The sequence below is a fragment of the Ursus americanus genome, chromosome 26 (genome assembly GCF_024610735.1).
Source record: "Ursus americanus isolate L20-20 chromosome 26, mUrsAme1.1.p, whole genome shotgun sequence".
NCBI lineage: Eukaryota > Metazoa > Chordata > Mammalia > Carnivora > Ursidae > Ursus > Ursus americanus.
Genome location: NC_142152.1, coordinates 641,834 through 657,038, shown reverse-complemented (window position 1 = coordinate 657,038; position 15,205 = coordinate 641,834). Strand labels below are relative to the sequence as shown.

The 15,205-nt window shown below is 34.3% G+C and overlaps 1 protein-coding gene across 5 annotated transcripts in view; it reads left to right on the top strand.

The window, feature by feature from the left end:
- Positions 1-15,205, top strand: part of KIAA0586 (KIAA0586 ortholog) — a 116,475-nt gene that overhangs the window by 26,105 nt on the left and 75,165 nt on the right. For all 5 annotated transcript variants that reach the window (XM_045810360.2, XM_045810361.2, XM_045810358.2 and 2 more), the window contains exons 12-20: positions 66-283; positions 923-995; positions 2,277-2,504; positions 3,456-3,630; positions 8,468-8,665; positions 10,111-10,298; positions 12,433-12,540; positions 13,508-13,588; positions 14,135-14,328. In XM_045810360.2, coding sequence (XP_045666316.2) covers positions 66-283; positions 923-995; positions 2,277-2,504; positions 3,456-3,630; positions 8,468-8,665; positions 10,111-10,298; positions 12,433-12,540; positions 13,508-13,588; positions 14,135-14,328 — 1,463 coding nt within the window. The remainder of the gene's footprint in view (positions 1-65; positions 284-922; positions 996-2,276; positions 2,505-3,455; positions 3,631-8,467; positions 8,666-10,110; positions 10,299-12,432; positions 12,541-13,507; positions 13,589-14,134; positions 14,329-15,205) is intronic.

Sequence of the window (15,205 nt, the reverse complement as noted above, 5' to 3'; positions counted from 1 at the left end):
TGTTTGCATTAAAATAATTAGTATGAACTGTACATGGTAACGTTCTTGCCTTTTTTTCTTTTAAGCCAAAAGAATCTCTGATTATGTCAAGGCTTGCTGATCTTCCACAGAATTCCATTAAGCTTCAAACAACTAATAAAAGATCCATCTTAAAAGATGCTGAGAAGATTTTGAGAGGAGTACAAAACAATAAAAAAGTCCTTGAAGAAAACTTGGAAGCTATTATTCGTGCAAAAGATGGAGCTGCCATGTATTCGTTTATCAATGCTCTGTCTACTAACAGGTAAGAGAGGATGTTGGCATCCCACGGTTATTTATGAAACTGCCAGTTGGATAGGCTTTCTTTCTTTTTTTTTTTTTAAAAGATTTTATTTGTTTATTTGACACAGAGAGAGACAGCCAATGAGAGAGGGAACACAAGCAGGGGGAGTGGGAGAGGAAGAAGCAGGCTCCCAGCAGGGGAGCCTGATGCGGGGCTCGATCCCAGAACACTGGGATCATGCCCTGAGCCGAAGGCAGACGCTTAACAACTGTGCCACCCAGGTGCCACAGGATACGCTTTCTTAATTGTTTTTCTGTATGCTTCATTTTGCTTAATGTGCTTCAGTGTTTTGAAAAGTTTATTTCCTATGACAATGTGAACTCACTATAAAGTTAGAATTTAAATATATATATGTTGCTGTTACTTTTTACGGGTTTAAATTTAAAAAAATTTTTTTTCTCTCTTTGGTATATATCTTCTGGGATCTATTCAAACATCCTTCAAGCATTTGATGAAAACTAGTAATATTGGTTTTTCCTTTTCAGATGAAGGCCGTTGGGTTACACAGTAGGTTCAAAACTAGATAAGAGTCCTGATCTAGGTCCTATTCTCAGAACATTAAATACTAATTCAAGACAATTCTTTTTCTCTCTTTTGTAGAGAGATGTCAGAGAAGATCCGGATCAGAAAGACAGTGGATGAGTGGATTAAAACTATTTCTGCAGAAATTCAGGTAGGTGTTGGAAAAAACAGAATTAAGAGAATTCTCAAGAGATAATTTCTAAGTGTCATACTTACTCTTAAAATATCCCTTATGTATAAGTCTACTTAGAATTTTTCATTTTATTTTGTTACTCTTTACTTAGTAATGGGTTTCATTCTACGTAGCAAGTGCTTCTTCTCATAATCATGGTCTTATGTGGCAAATTGTTGGACAATAACTAAAATATGAGTAATTTGAAAGAAAATTTAGCCAAAGCATTTAGAGAAGAAAAAAATATACCTAAAAAACATTTCAAGACTGCAGCTTTAGAAGCATTGGCTTGCCAAAGTAAAAACACCAAAGTTATTTAAAGGGGAAAATACCCCACAGGATTTCTAAGGTTACTAAGTTTATAGATCCAGATGGAAAAAGTACCACTTTCTCACATCCCAAAGCTCATGGTGGATCTTCAGAAATTAGCATTGCAAAAATCTAGGAGAGTTGTTATTCGAGGGTCAGTAGTTTAAAGAAATTCTTAAAATGTATACATTTGTGGGAGTAGAACTTGACAAAGTAAGCCTGGTATTTTCATCTTTGGGTGCAAAGATGAAAACCAATTTTTTCTGACTATAAGTTGTGTGTATGTGCTTCCTCACAATGGTAGCAAGACAGTGTGTCAGTTCGCTTTCCACAGCAATAAACACTAAAATGTATTTTTAAACTTTGTTGTTTAAGAATATATAGCTCTAATGTTATGAAGAAATGTTATTATCTACAATGTGATGCACCAAAAAAAAAAAAAAATTAAATAGTCAGAAGACTTGGAGATTAGTTTTGCCTCTGCAGACAACTGGCACTCTGTGTTACTCTATTACTGTGAATTCATTACAAAGTATGTTTGTTTAAATCTTCAAGCTGTTTTAATTTATAAATATTTATTACAGAGTTTTATTACAAAATTGTTTACTTTTTGAAATTTATTTTTTTAATTTAACTTTTTGAATATTTACTCTAGTCCTATGATTCAAACATTCAAAAAATGTAGGATTTATAATGAAAAATTGCCCCCCTACTCTTGTACCTCGTCAACTATTTCTTATTCACCCTGTTCCATAAGGCACTAATCTTTTTAGTTATGGTTTATTCTTCCAGGGAGTTTTTATTCATATGTAAGCCAATATAATTTATTTACAAAGCATTTAAGACTGCTAAAGTATATTTCTATAATAGCAGAAAATAAATTCTAATACTTTAGATATGAAAGCATTACTTGGATATGTTTTAAGTAATTTAAATTTTGATTATGTTAAGGATGAACTGGCAAGAAAAGATTACGAACAAAAGAGATTTGATCAAAAGAATCAAAGGACCAAGAAAGCTCAGAATATGAGTAAAGATATTAAAACTAACATGCAAGACAAAACAGTCAATAATTCAGTAATTCAAAGAAAACATTCTCAAAAACAAAAAGAGGAGCATTTTAGAAATCCACCCATGAGGAGCATGCCTACTTCAAACCTACAGAAAGAGAGAAAAGAAGTAAGAGCCTACTGTGGTTTTGTGACATGAAGGTTGCATTATAATTAATTATTTCATTTCCTTTAAGCTATAAATAATGAAGTGAATATGAAAATGTTTTAAAATATGAAGGACTATATAAATGTAAACTATCTTTAAACTATTGATATTTAGAGTTTTGGGAATTCATAATGTGGAAAGCAGTGCACAAAATACATAATTTCTTTCTTCTGAGATCTCTACACTTAGAATTATAATATTTTAGTTATAGTAGGTATATCTAGAGATCGTCTAGTCCAAAAATTAGATTCTCTAGTTTGTGCTACTCAAATTGTATTTCATCTTTGTATGTATATATGTGAATATACATATTTTTTGTTTATTTTTCTGTTTAACAAATACATCTAGTGCCTAGTGATTGTGAGGTTTGGTACTAGATGCTGTGGAGGGTATGTTTTTGGGTGCCATAATTAGGCTGTAACTTTCTTAATAACAAGCATGGATTGTTGGGCACATTAATAAAGTATCTAATTCAGTGCTGAGCACTTAGTAATTGTCAATAAACGCTACCTTATTGTAGCATTTAGACTATGATTGAAGGTGAGATCAGGAATGTAGAAAATCATTTAAAGACTTGATTTATGTTATATTACTGTGATTGAATATAATAGGTATATAAAATGTGTTTAAGCCTTACTTTTTGGTGCTGAAAATATGCTTAGTAGTATAAGAACCTTTATGTTTTTTGAGTGGATGATTTTTGCATTTATCTTTCATGTTTTTGAAAACCATAAAACATTAAAGCTACGGTTTGAAAATTATATCTAGAATTTAAGAGTCATTTAAAATAGAGGACTTTTCTGACCTGATAATTCTTATTATATTACTTAAGCTGGCAAAAGAAGGCTTTAGAAAATTGAGGTGTGTTCGATGACTATTTCTTTGGTGAGTTGAATAACTTTGTGTACCTAGGGATTTTTAAAAGCAACCACAGTGGTACAAGATGAGGATTATTTGTTACAAATTTATGGAAAACCAATTTATCAAGGCCATCGCAGCACTCTTAAAAAAGGACCATATCTCCGATTTAATTCTCCATCTCCGAAGTCTAAACCACAGAGACCAAAAGTAATAGAACGAGTTAAAGGTAAGGAACCTCATTTTTCTGTGGTAAACCTCATTTTTATGCTATCAGTGTAATATGTAATGTTTAATTTTTTCTTTTTTTATGACTCATAAATACTGTTCAAATTATATAATGCTTAGGCATGGGAAAGAATCCTTCTAAGAGTAGGAAGAAATAGACTATTTCAAGGCATAAAATGGGAATAAGTGGGGAAAAAATATAGACCAGATTCAAGGCACAAAATAGGAATAAGTGGGGGGAAAGATAGGATTAGGTGGTATCTTCACATAAAGCATGATAAAATTTGCATTTATGAGATGATATCTTGAACGATTTAAATTATAATCTAGAGAAAGTGGACATTTCCTTGAAGACATTGCTCTATCATGTTGTTTATGAAAGAATGAAGATCAGCCTTATGCTGTATATTATCATAAAAGGGCTTATGTAGTAAAGGTGAAAAAAATTTTTTGGCACTCTCGTACACCACTAAAAACTTCATTTATTACTATATGTTTTGACTCACATCTACCATTTCGCTAGTATAGTGTATTTATTTATTAAAGATTTATTTATTCTAGATGGAGAGAGAGAGCACACGTGCATGTGCCTGCGTGAGTGGGGGGGAGGGGTGGAGGGAGAGAGAGAGAGAGCAAGAAAGAGAGAGAATCCTCAAGCAGGCTCCCGGCTGAGTACAGAGCCCGCTGTGGGGCTTGATCCCACGACCGGAGATCATGATCAGAGCTGAATTCAAGAGTCAGACACTTAACCGACTGAGCCATCCAGGCGCTCCTCTCTAGTATGTGTAAATGTAACTCTTCATTAAATATGGAGTCTGTTGAATGTGGTTACATTTTGAAATTACTCTGCTTGCACTCTAGCAGCCAGTAAGCTTCAACAGTATGCAGTAACTAGTGGATACCAACTCATTTTTGTTTCTTATCCTTTCTGGAAGTTGGAGCTGTGGCATTGCTTTAGTTTCCTGTTCCTTTCATTTCTAAAAGTTAGGTAATCATATAGAGTGTCAGTTTATCTAGAAATCCTGCTGGTATTATTAAGTATATAGCTTTCAGATGATATTTGCCTTTTCCACTTTTTCTGGTGCTTTGCTATTAACTTATATTTGGGCTTTTGAAAGCCTTTGCAAAAAATAACTTGAGGCCTTAAGATACTTAAAAATCCAAAAATGATTTTAAGTGACCCTTTTAATGGTGGAAGTGACTGAGACCTGTGGAAACGTGCTTATTCTTGGCCCTTGGTGCCTGTTGTTTTCTGTTCCTGGAGAGCTTTTCCCTCAGACTTTTGCATGGCTTCCTCTCTCAGCTCTTTGGATCCCTGCTCTTAAATGTTAGCTCCTCAAAGAGGTCTACCCTGACCATCCTATCCAAAAAATGATCTCCTACACCTCTCTTATTCTCTTGCCCTGCCTTATTGTTCTTCATAGCGCTTTTCACAATCTGATGTTATATATATGTTTTTAAATTTTTTATATGCTTTTCTTTTTAAAAAATATTGAGTATAGTTGACACACAACATTATGTTAGTTTCAGGTGTACAACTTAGTGATTTGACAAGGTTTTACGTTATGCTTCATTTACCAGAAGTGTAGCAACCATCTGTCCTGTACATATTATATTCCTTATGCTCTGCCTTTTATTCCCATAAGTTATTCATTCCATTACTAGAAGACTGGATCTCTCACTCCCCTTCACCTATTTTATTCACCCCCTACCCACTTCCCCTCTGGCAACTATGTTTATTATCTGTATGTATAGGTCTGATTCTGTGGGTTTTTTTAATAAAGAAAACTTTATTGAGCATTCAAAGCAAAAATAAAAATTTTTCTATGGGATTGAGGCCTCAGTAGAATAATTGTCTATCCTTGCTATAGACATTTCCTCTTGTAACAGAAGATTAATAATTTTATATTTTATTTATTATTTTAAATTTCAAAAATATAGAAAATACAGAAAACTTTATAAGAAAATATATCCTCTGTAATCTGTCTACCAAATTTGGTAAATTTCTGGTATTTTCTTCTGTGTTTACTTGTTTGTTTTTTAAGTCAGTTTAGTTAACCTATACCGCATTATTAATTTCAGAGGTAGAGGTCAGTGATTCATCAGTCTTATATAACACTCAGTGCTCATTACATCAAGTGCCTTCCTTAACACCCATTACCCAGTTTTCCCAGCCCCCCACCCACCGCCCCTCCAGCAACCCTCGGTTTGTTTCCTAGAGTTAAGAGTGTCTTACGGTTGTCTCCCTCTCTGTTTTCATCTTATTTTATTTTCCCTTCCCTTTCCCCGTGTTCATCTGTTTTGATTCTTAAATTCCACATACAAAAAATAAATTCCACATATGAAGTTATATGGGTATTTGTCTTTCTCTGACTGACTTGATTCTGCTTTTTGTTTGCTTTTATTTTATTTATTTATTTATTTATTTTTTTTAAGATTTTATTTATTTATTTGACAGATATAGAGACAGCCAGCGAGAGAGGGAACACAAGCAGGGGGAGTGGGAGAGGAAGAAGCAGGCTCATAGTGGAGGAGCCTGATGTGGGGCTCGATCCCATAACGCCGGGATCACGCCCTGAGCCGAAGGCAGACGCTTTAACCGCTGTGCCACCCAGGCGCCCCTTTGTTTGCTTTTAGATTCCTCTTTTAAGTGGAATCATATGGTATTTCTCTTTCTCAGTCTGAGTTATTTCACTTAGAACAATACCCCGTAGGTCCATCCATGTTTTCTCAAATAGCACAATCTCCTTTTCTATGGCTGCATAATATTCCACTGCATGTATACACCACATCTTTATCCACTTGTTTATCGATGGACATTTAAGTTGCTTCCATATCTTGGCTATTCTAAATAATGCTACAGTAAACATAGGATACATATATCTTTTCAAATTAGTGTTTTCATTTTCTTTGGTAAATAATAGAATTATTGGATCATATGGTATTTCTATTTTTAATTTTTGAGGAAACTTCATACTGTTTTCCACAGTGGCTATACCAATTTACATTCCTGCTAACAGTGCATGAGGATTTCTTTTTCTCCACATTCACTTATTTCTTGTGTTTTTTATTTTAGCCATTCTAACAGGAGTAAGGTGGTAATCTCACTGTAGTTTTGACTTGCATTTCCCTGATGATGGGTGATATTAGCAACTTTTCATATGTCTATTGGCCATGTATGCCTTCTTTGGAAAAAGGTCTGATGTTATATTTTTGTTTATTGATTGTTTTCCTTACTAGACTGTAAACTCTATGAGCACAGTTGGTTTATTCAGTACTGTATTTCCTGTGTCTGGAGCAATGCCTATGAAATGCTGAAAACATATATTTTAAATGAACATTCAAGGAAAAAAATTCATTTAACTGAATGAATGAATACAAGACAACAGAATGAAAAAATATAGATGTGGTACTAAAATGTTTCTTCCTGGAATCACGAAGTCTAGATTCAGGGGCACCTGGGTGGCACAGCGGTTAAGCGTCTGCCTTCGGCTCAGGGCGTGATCCTGGCATTATGGGATCGAGCCCCACATGAGCCTGCTTCTTCCTCTCCCACTCCCCCTGCTTGTGTTCTCTCTCTCACTGGCTGTCTCTATCTCTGTCGAATAAATAAATAAAATCTTTAAAAAAAAATAATAAAAAAAAATAAAAGTCTAGATTCATAAAATTACTCCCATATTAAAAGTAAAAATGTAGTAATGTCAGGAATTTATTTACAAAATAGTTTCTTCTCCTTTATACTTTTGTTCACTTTCCTCAGGTTCCATAGAAATCAGACAAATTTCTGAGTTTTTAAGAATTCAGGATTCAGGGGTACCTGCCTGGCTCAGTTGGAAGAGCACCCGACTCTTGATCTCATGGTTGTGAGTTTGAGCCCCACATTAAGTGCAGAGATTACTAAAATAAATAAATAAATAAATGAACTTAAAAAAAAAAAAGAATTCAGGATGTAATGTAATTCTATTCATAGGAATAGAAAAAAATACAATGATACTAACTCCTGTAAGGTTTTAATAGGTGTAGAATTTGACCATCTGTACATAATTTCAAAGGATAAAGGCTAGTTATTCAGAATTATGTCATGAGTAGGGGCGCCTGGGTGGCTCAGTCATTAAGCGTCTGCCTTCTGCTCAGGGCGTGATCCCGGAGTCCTCCTCCTCTAGGAGCCTGCTTCTTCCTCCCCCTCTCCCCCTGCTTGTGTTCCCTCTCTCACTGTCTCTCTCTCTCTGTCAAATAAATAAAATCTTAAAAAAAAAAAAAAAGAATTATGTCATGAGTAAAGGTGTAATGAGAGGATGAAAAGAAATCCAATTCCAAATATGATCATTAACTTTTTGTACCCACAGGGAAAGAAGTGTAAGCAGTTAAATAAACAATACAGTCTGAATATTCTTCTCAATCTTTTATTCAACATTTTTTCCCTTATCATTAAATCATTGAATCGGTCTTGTCATAGTAGTTGTGCAAGTTGCTACATCTGTTCAGGGGTTCAGAAACCATGGCCTACAAGTCAGCTGCCTGTTCTTAGAAGTACTATTGGAACCTAGCAGCTCTCATTTTTCTGTGACTGTAGCGTGACTACTTTCATGTGTAAGTGGCAGAATTGGGATGTTGTCACTGGGACCACATGGCCCATGAGACCAATATGTTCACTCTCTGACCTTTTAAGGGAAAGTTTTTGCCAGCCCCTGGTTTATGTGTCACTTCTATTTTGAGGCCTTGTGATTACACCTTATTAGATAGAACGAGATCTTTCTGTGAAGAAGAGTTACTGTATTTCCAGCTGGATAGATGTTCAAACAAGATTTTAAAATCGCTGCCACTGGTAATTATTACAGGCACTAAAGTCAAGTCAATAAGGACACAAACTGACTTTTACGCCACAAAAGCTGTGAAAAGGGATTCCAAACCACCACATTCTGTGACTGCTGTGCTGCCGCCCGGTGATCAGCAGTACTTGTTCAGCCCAAGCAGAGAAATGCCTACCCTCTCAGGTACACTGGAAGGTCATCTGATTCCTATGGCCATTCTTTTAGGTAAGTCCCAACAAAATACACAGGGTAAATTGTCAGTTCTTACTGGCAGTGGCAGAACTTTCCAAATGACGTGATCATCTCCTTCCTTTTCCTCTGTGTGTTGTGTTTGTGGGTAGGGCCTCAGAATGTGGCTTCCTCCGTGGAGTAGTCTCTGAAATAACGGGTTCCTGCTATAGTTTCACTCACAGGAAACATTCCTTTGGTATTTTATAATATGTTGCTGTAGATGAAACAAAGTAAAAAAAGTTTAGATATGTTATAGATATGCATACTAATTAAAGAATTCAAAAATTTTAAGTGGTTTAATATCATGTCTTAGGCGAAGTACTTTGAAGTTGTTTTGTGTACTTTGGAACTAGGCTGTGCTAGGTTGTGTATTCTAAAGCAGTAGTTGGTTATTTACTTATTTGAGGTCTCTTAGACTCATTAATGTAAAAATTTAACAAATTATTTTTGCTTCCACGCTAGTTCTTCAAATCTAGTTAGCTTTTTTTTTCTTTTAGTGTCTTTGCTATTCTTTCTTAATTTTAATGAATGACTTAAATATGAATATTTTCCAACAGAAGAGGAAATTTTTCATTTTTTATTTTATGGCTTAATGGCATGTCACCTTGGTAGCTGTGTCTGCTCAAACATGCCTCCCGTTAATGTGGTAGGTAATACTTATAAAGTCCCTGCTGTGTGCCAGGTACAGATCTAAGCACTTTACATATATGAATTTATTTAATCTACCCTGTAAAACATATGGTAATGTACCAGTTTTATAGATGAAGAAACCGAGGCACAGAGGAATGAAGTAATTTGTCAAAGGCCGTGTAATTCGAGCCAAACCCAGTCAGTTTGGCTTTAGAGTCTATGCTTTTAAAGAGTGCACTGTTCTGTCCCTCATTATTTTGAAATATAGGAGATAATTGGAACTTTTGAAGTGAAAGCTAAGTTGCTGACAGCTATGATAATTACCAAATAGTGGGAGTACATGCTATTTATTGGTAGTCAATCACTAGTATTTTGTTATTGGTTTTATTTCTGTCCATTTTTGCTCTATAAGAGTTGAGAATAAAAATAACCCAGTATAACACACTACACTTTATTCTTGGCTTTGCCACTTACAGTTATGACCTTTGGCAAATTATGTTGTTTCTAAGCCTGTTTTCTCAACTGTGAAATGTGGATAATCTTAATACCTCATAGGCTTATTTTGAGGGTTAAATTAGATAGTGTATGTGAAGTGTCTGCCACATATGAGTGCCTGATAAGTGTGAGTCGCTGCTGAAAGGATAACGTGGTGAGTATGTTGACAGCAGTGTTAATAGAAGGAAAGGTGATTGCGGATGGCACTTCCTTTCCAGACGAGAGAGAATTCAGCCATAAAGATCTAAACTGTGTATTTGATTTTTCCCTTTATTTCTGAAATAGATGACTCATCTCTTCCCCAAACTTTTTAGGACAAACCCAAAGTAATAGTGATTCCATGCCACCTGCTGGAGTAATTGTGAACAAGCCACACCCTATAACAGTGACTACTTCTATTCCTCCATCATCTCGAAAAATGGAAACTGAAATAAAGAAACCTAACATCGCAGTTATAGAAATGAAGTCAGGAAAAAAGGATCCTCCTCAGCTTACTGTACAGGTATGTCAGGGTGCATGAGTAGAAAATTTTAAGGAAAAAAAAATCTTTGCCTTAACTTTAGCACTTAAAATTTATTATGTTGCTTCATGAGAACTTTGCTTTCATCATGGGTCTTCTGTTCTTTAAAACTGTGATATTAACGTGATGTCTCCATCCTTGTTCTGTATGATTTAAGCTACTTTTTCTAAACCAGTGGCTCATATCCAGGTGACATGATGATATTCCAAAGGGAACAATTGAACAGTATATTATAATTAATTTTAAAAGAAAGACTGTGACTTAAAATATATCTGTGATTTGAATGAATGGAAAGAGAACTTATATGTGAAGATTAAATATTCAAGTTGTCAATTCTTCTAAGTTAATATATAATTTAAGTCAAATTGTAATTTAAGCCCCCCACCCACACAAACCATGTGTTTAATTTTTTGTTTGTTTTCTTTAACTTAAGGATCATTTTGATATTTGAAAGAGCAAAAGGTTTTTTGGTACTGGACCTGTACAATGAAGTATTTCAGAAATAGCCTTGGTTATTTAAAAAAAGAATGTAATATGGGGCACCTGGGTGGCTCAGTCAGTTAAGCGTCCAGCTCTTAATTTCAGCTCATGTCATGATCTCAGCGTTGTGAGATTGAGCCACACATTGGGTTCTGAGCTGGGCATGGAGTCTGCTTAGGATTTTCTCTCTCCGGGGCTCCTGGGTGGCTCAGGGGGCTCCTGGGTGGCTCAGTCGTTAAGCGTCTGCCTCAGCTCAGGGCGTGATCCCAGCGTTATGGGATCGAGCTCTGCATCAGGCTCCTCCGCTGGGAGCCTGCTTCTTCCTCTCCCACTCCCCCTGCTTGTGTTCCCTCTCTCGCTGGCTGTCTCTCTCTCTGTCAAATAAATAAAATCTTAAAAAAAAAAAAAATTTCTGTCTCCCTCTGCCCCCTCCCGACTTGAGTGCTCTCTCTAAAAAAAAAAAAAAAAAAGAATGTAATGTTTAGTAGTTACTTCATGTATCAGTAGAAAATAGGAGTCTTGTAAGTGAAGTAATATATGTTGTAATTGCTTAATAATATGAAACATAGATCAGTTTTAGACTCTAACCTCCCACTGTATGGCACATGAATTCTAAATAGTCAACAGGTAAAAAGTACAGCTGTAAAATGTAAAAATAGCAGAATTAGAAGATAATTTATCAAAGCTGAAGCTAAGTCTGGATATGAGAGAAGAAAACCTACATATAATAAAAGAATAGATTTGAATCTATAAAATCTAATACTGAAGCTAATGTAAAAAATTCCTATATAAAAATGAAAACATACAATTAGAATATACGAAAGGATTAATTTTTAAATCTGAAAACTTCCATAAATTAATAAGAAAGCAGATGCAAATCCAGGAATATTCAAAGACCCTGAATAGGACCCTACAGAAGAGGAAATACAGTTTATGAGCAAGAAAATGAATAATTAAAATCTTTCAAGTTACTTAGATAATGCAAATTAAAATAATAATATACTCCATTTAAAAACTTATTGCTGAGTTAATTATGTTTTTTGATGACATAAATAGAACTCATTTGGACTGCATTTTGGCATTAATTATCAAGAATTTTAAGTATTCATGCTCTGTGACTCAGGAAGTTAACCTAATATCTGGTTATCTAGCATAATGAAATAATTCGAATTTTAGAGGAAAAAAACCCCCTATATATATGAAAAAGTTTTTTGTGGTGATATGTATAACAGCGGAAATATTAGCAATATCATAAATGTTTACCAACAGGAAAATAGTTAAATAATTAAGGCATGAATATTGTTGAAATATTATGTAGTTATTTAAAATATAATTATTAAGTTTCTATGGGAGCATGAAAGGTGCTTATAACCTGATTAAAATGAAAAATCAGAAATAAATAGTAAAAAGTGGATAGTAAAAAGAAAAGGGAGGATTCAAAATAAAGTTATCTTAATAGAATTTTATGTGTTCCCCTTTATTTTCTAAATTTTGTAGAATATGCTTTCATACCTTAAACAAATTGTTATCCATTGACTTCTCAATAAAAAGTTAAATATATGTTATTGATGTGTAGACTGACAAATATTTGAGTCAAAATGATGAACAGAAAGCTGGATGTTGTGTTTTGTTTTAGGTATTACCAAATGTGGATATTGATAGCATTTCGAATGGTAGTGCTGAAGTCGATCTCTCTCTGCCTAGTCCCAAAGAAGCTTGTCCTCCTCTGAAAACCTGGATACAGGTATTCAGAAATTTATCAGATAGTTTTGAGTAATGTTTGAATATGAAGTTTAACTAATATTATTCCATCTAAAGTCTTCCATTATATAATCTATTATAATTTAAGTTTTAAGGAAAAGATTCAGAATAAATCTAGTATTGCTGATGAACTTGAAAAAGAAAGTTTGTTTAAGATCCTTACATTTATAAACATTGTGAAAGTGATAATCCCTAGTGTAGCTTTTTGGTAATTTAAATTGTCTTATATGTGAAGAGAGGATTTCTATCTCTTTGGAGAAGAAACCTGATTTAAACAGGAATCAAATTATAGTTTTCTTGAATATGAACTTCATAGTTATGTTTGGAGTTCATGTTTTGGGATGTTACTTTGTCAATATAGTATTGACATGATGCAGAAATAGGCATTTCTCTCTAGTATTTATATGCTATTAAATAACGAAGCTCTGACTTTACTACACACTCAAATAACACTGCAGCTTTCCTCAGTTTTCATCTGTTATAAGCAAACATGGTCCTCGAGGACACAGTTTTAAGGAGAGGGAGAACACCAACAATTTTTCATGATCAGAAATAGTAAAAAAGGAGCACCTGGGTGAATCAGTCGGTTAAGCATCTGCCTTTGGCTCAGGTCATGATCTTGGGGTCCTGGGATCGAGCCCCACGTTGGGCTCCCTGCTCAGTGAGGAGCCTGTTTCTGATCAACCTGATCAATTGACTTAAGTTGCATTGCTGATGGAGTCATTAACAAAAACTTATATTTAATTTTTGATAGCTATCGAAATGAAATGTGATGGCTTGGGTACTATCTTGGATTTCATTTATTTAATGAAATCAGTTCTAAACAGGATATTAAAATAAAAAAGTAAGGCCATGTAATTACAAGCTTATGTTATGGGTGTTATGATAAATTATGTATAAATTAAGAAGATATTAAGCACAACAAAATCTTTTTGAAAATGCTTTTTTAGACCCCAGAACTTAAAAACGTAGATGAAGAAGAGGTGAAGTTTCCAGGAACGAACTTTGATGAAGTAATCGATATCATACAGGTAACAAAGCTTAGAAATCATGAGAAATTACTTTTCTAGCAATATTCTTCCATGTGATTATCTTTAAAGACTTTATTATATGTATATATAATAATATTTTTAGAGCAGTTTCAGGTTCTAAAATGAACAAAAATGAGATGAAAGTACAGAGATTTCCCATATACCTTCTTATAAGTGCAGAAAGCGGAAGCAGTGATATTTGGAAGCATCAGTTTTATTATGATAATAAATTAAGATAATAAACTTCTAGAGGGAAATGTTAATGTTTTATGCAGGAAAACTAAGTTATCTAGTTTGTTTTATGACTGCTTAAAATCAACATTGGGTTTTAAACAGACAAAATAATTGTATAATTAAGGTTTCTTCAAGGCAATTTGTATGACAAATGTGTATATTATAAATAACACGATGCCACCTAATTAGAAAGGCTCTTGATTAATAGAGATGTGTTGGTTAATTTACCGACCTGAGTTTCTGTCTACACTGGTCACTCAGTAAATGCTAAACAGATACAGGAACATGATAGGTTTGTTTTTATATTACCAGCAAGAGGAAACTCGTGATGAAATTCCAGAACACTCTGAACCAATTCTGGAGTTTAACAGAAGTGTTAAAGTTGTTTCTACAGAATACAATGGTCCACCATTTCCGCCAGTTGCTTCTACACTTCAGCCCACTACTGATGTTCTGGATAAAGTAATTCAGAGAAAAGAAACATTGGAAAATGGCTTAATTCAGTGGTGAGTTTATAGTGATGTTGGTGTGAACAGAATCATAGTAGCAGATATAAATAGAAAATACTAAGTTTTAGTTGAAAATCTTCCTTCTCTCTTTTTGTTTATTAAACTTTTCCTTTGCTACAGTTACTGGGAACTATTTGATGTAATGTGAGGGTTTAACTCGTTGTTGAAGGCATTGTTTCTTTTCTTGCATATTTGTATGTAGGCTATTATAGCAAAAGAGGCTGTTGTTAAGTAACAAAAGCTTTAAAAATGTACATGTTCTTTTTTTTTTTAATGTACATTTTCTTTAATCCAGTGATTCACTTCCAGAAATTCCTAAGGAAATAATTATGGTTCTGCTACTCAGCCACAGACTACTTAGCACATGCAGTACTTACCATAACAAGGCGTTCTGCTTGTTACTTCTATAAACTTATGAACTCTGTTTTTATCCCTGTTTTTACCTGTGAGAAACTTTAAGTTATGGAATAAACTAAACTGAATAGTAATAGTTATCAAGATTAAACTTAGAAGAATATTTAATGATGTTGAACGATATTAATAATAATTAATGATGTTGAAAAATAATAATTACAAGAACTTACTCAAAAATAAATGTGCAGGGGCACCTGGGTGGCTCAGTTGGTTAAGTGTCCAACTCTGGATTTCAGCTCAGGTCATGATCTCAGGGTCGTGAGATCGAGCCCCACTTTGGGCTCTGTGCTGGGTGTGAAGTCAGCTTAAGATTCTCTCTCCCCCTCTCCCTCTGCCCCTTTCCACCCCTGACTGCCCACCCCCGCTCGCTTGTGCACTCTCTCTCTCAAAAAAAAAACCGAAACAAACACAACAACAACAATAACAACAGAAATAAATGTGCATAGGAAGAAATTTGAAA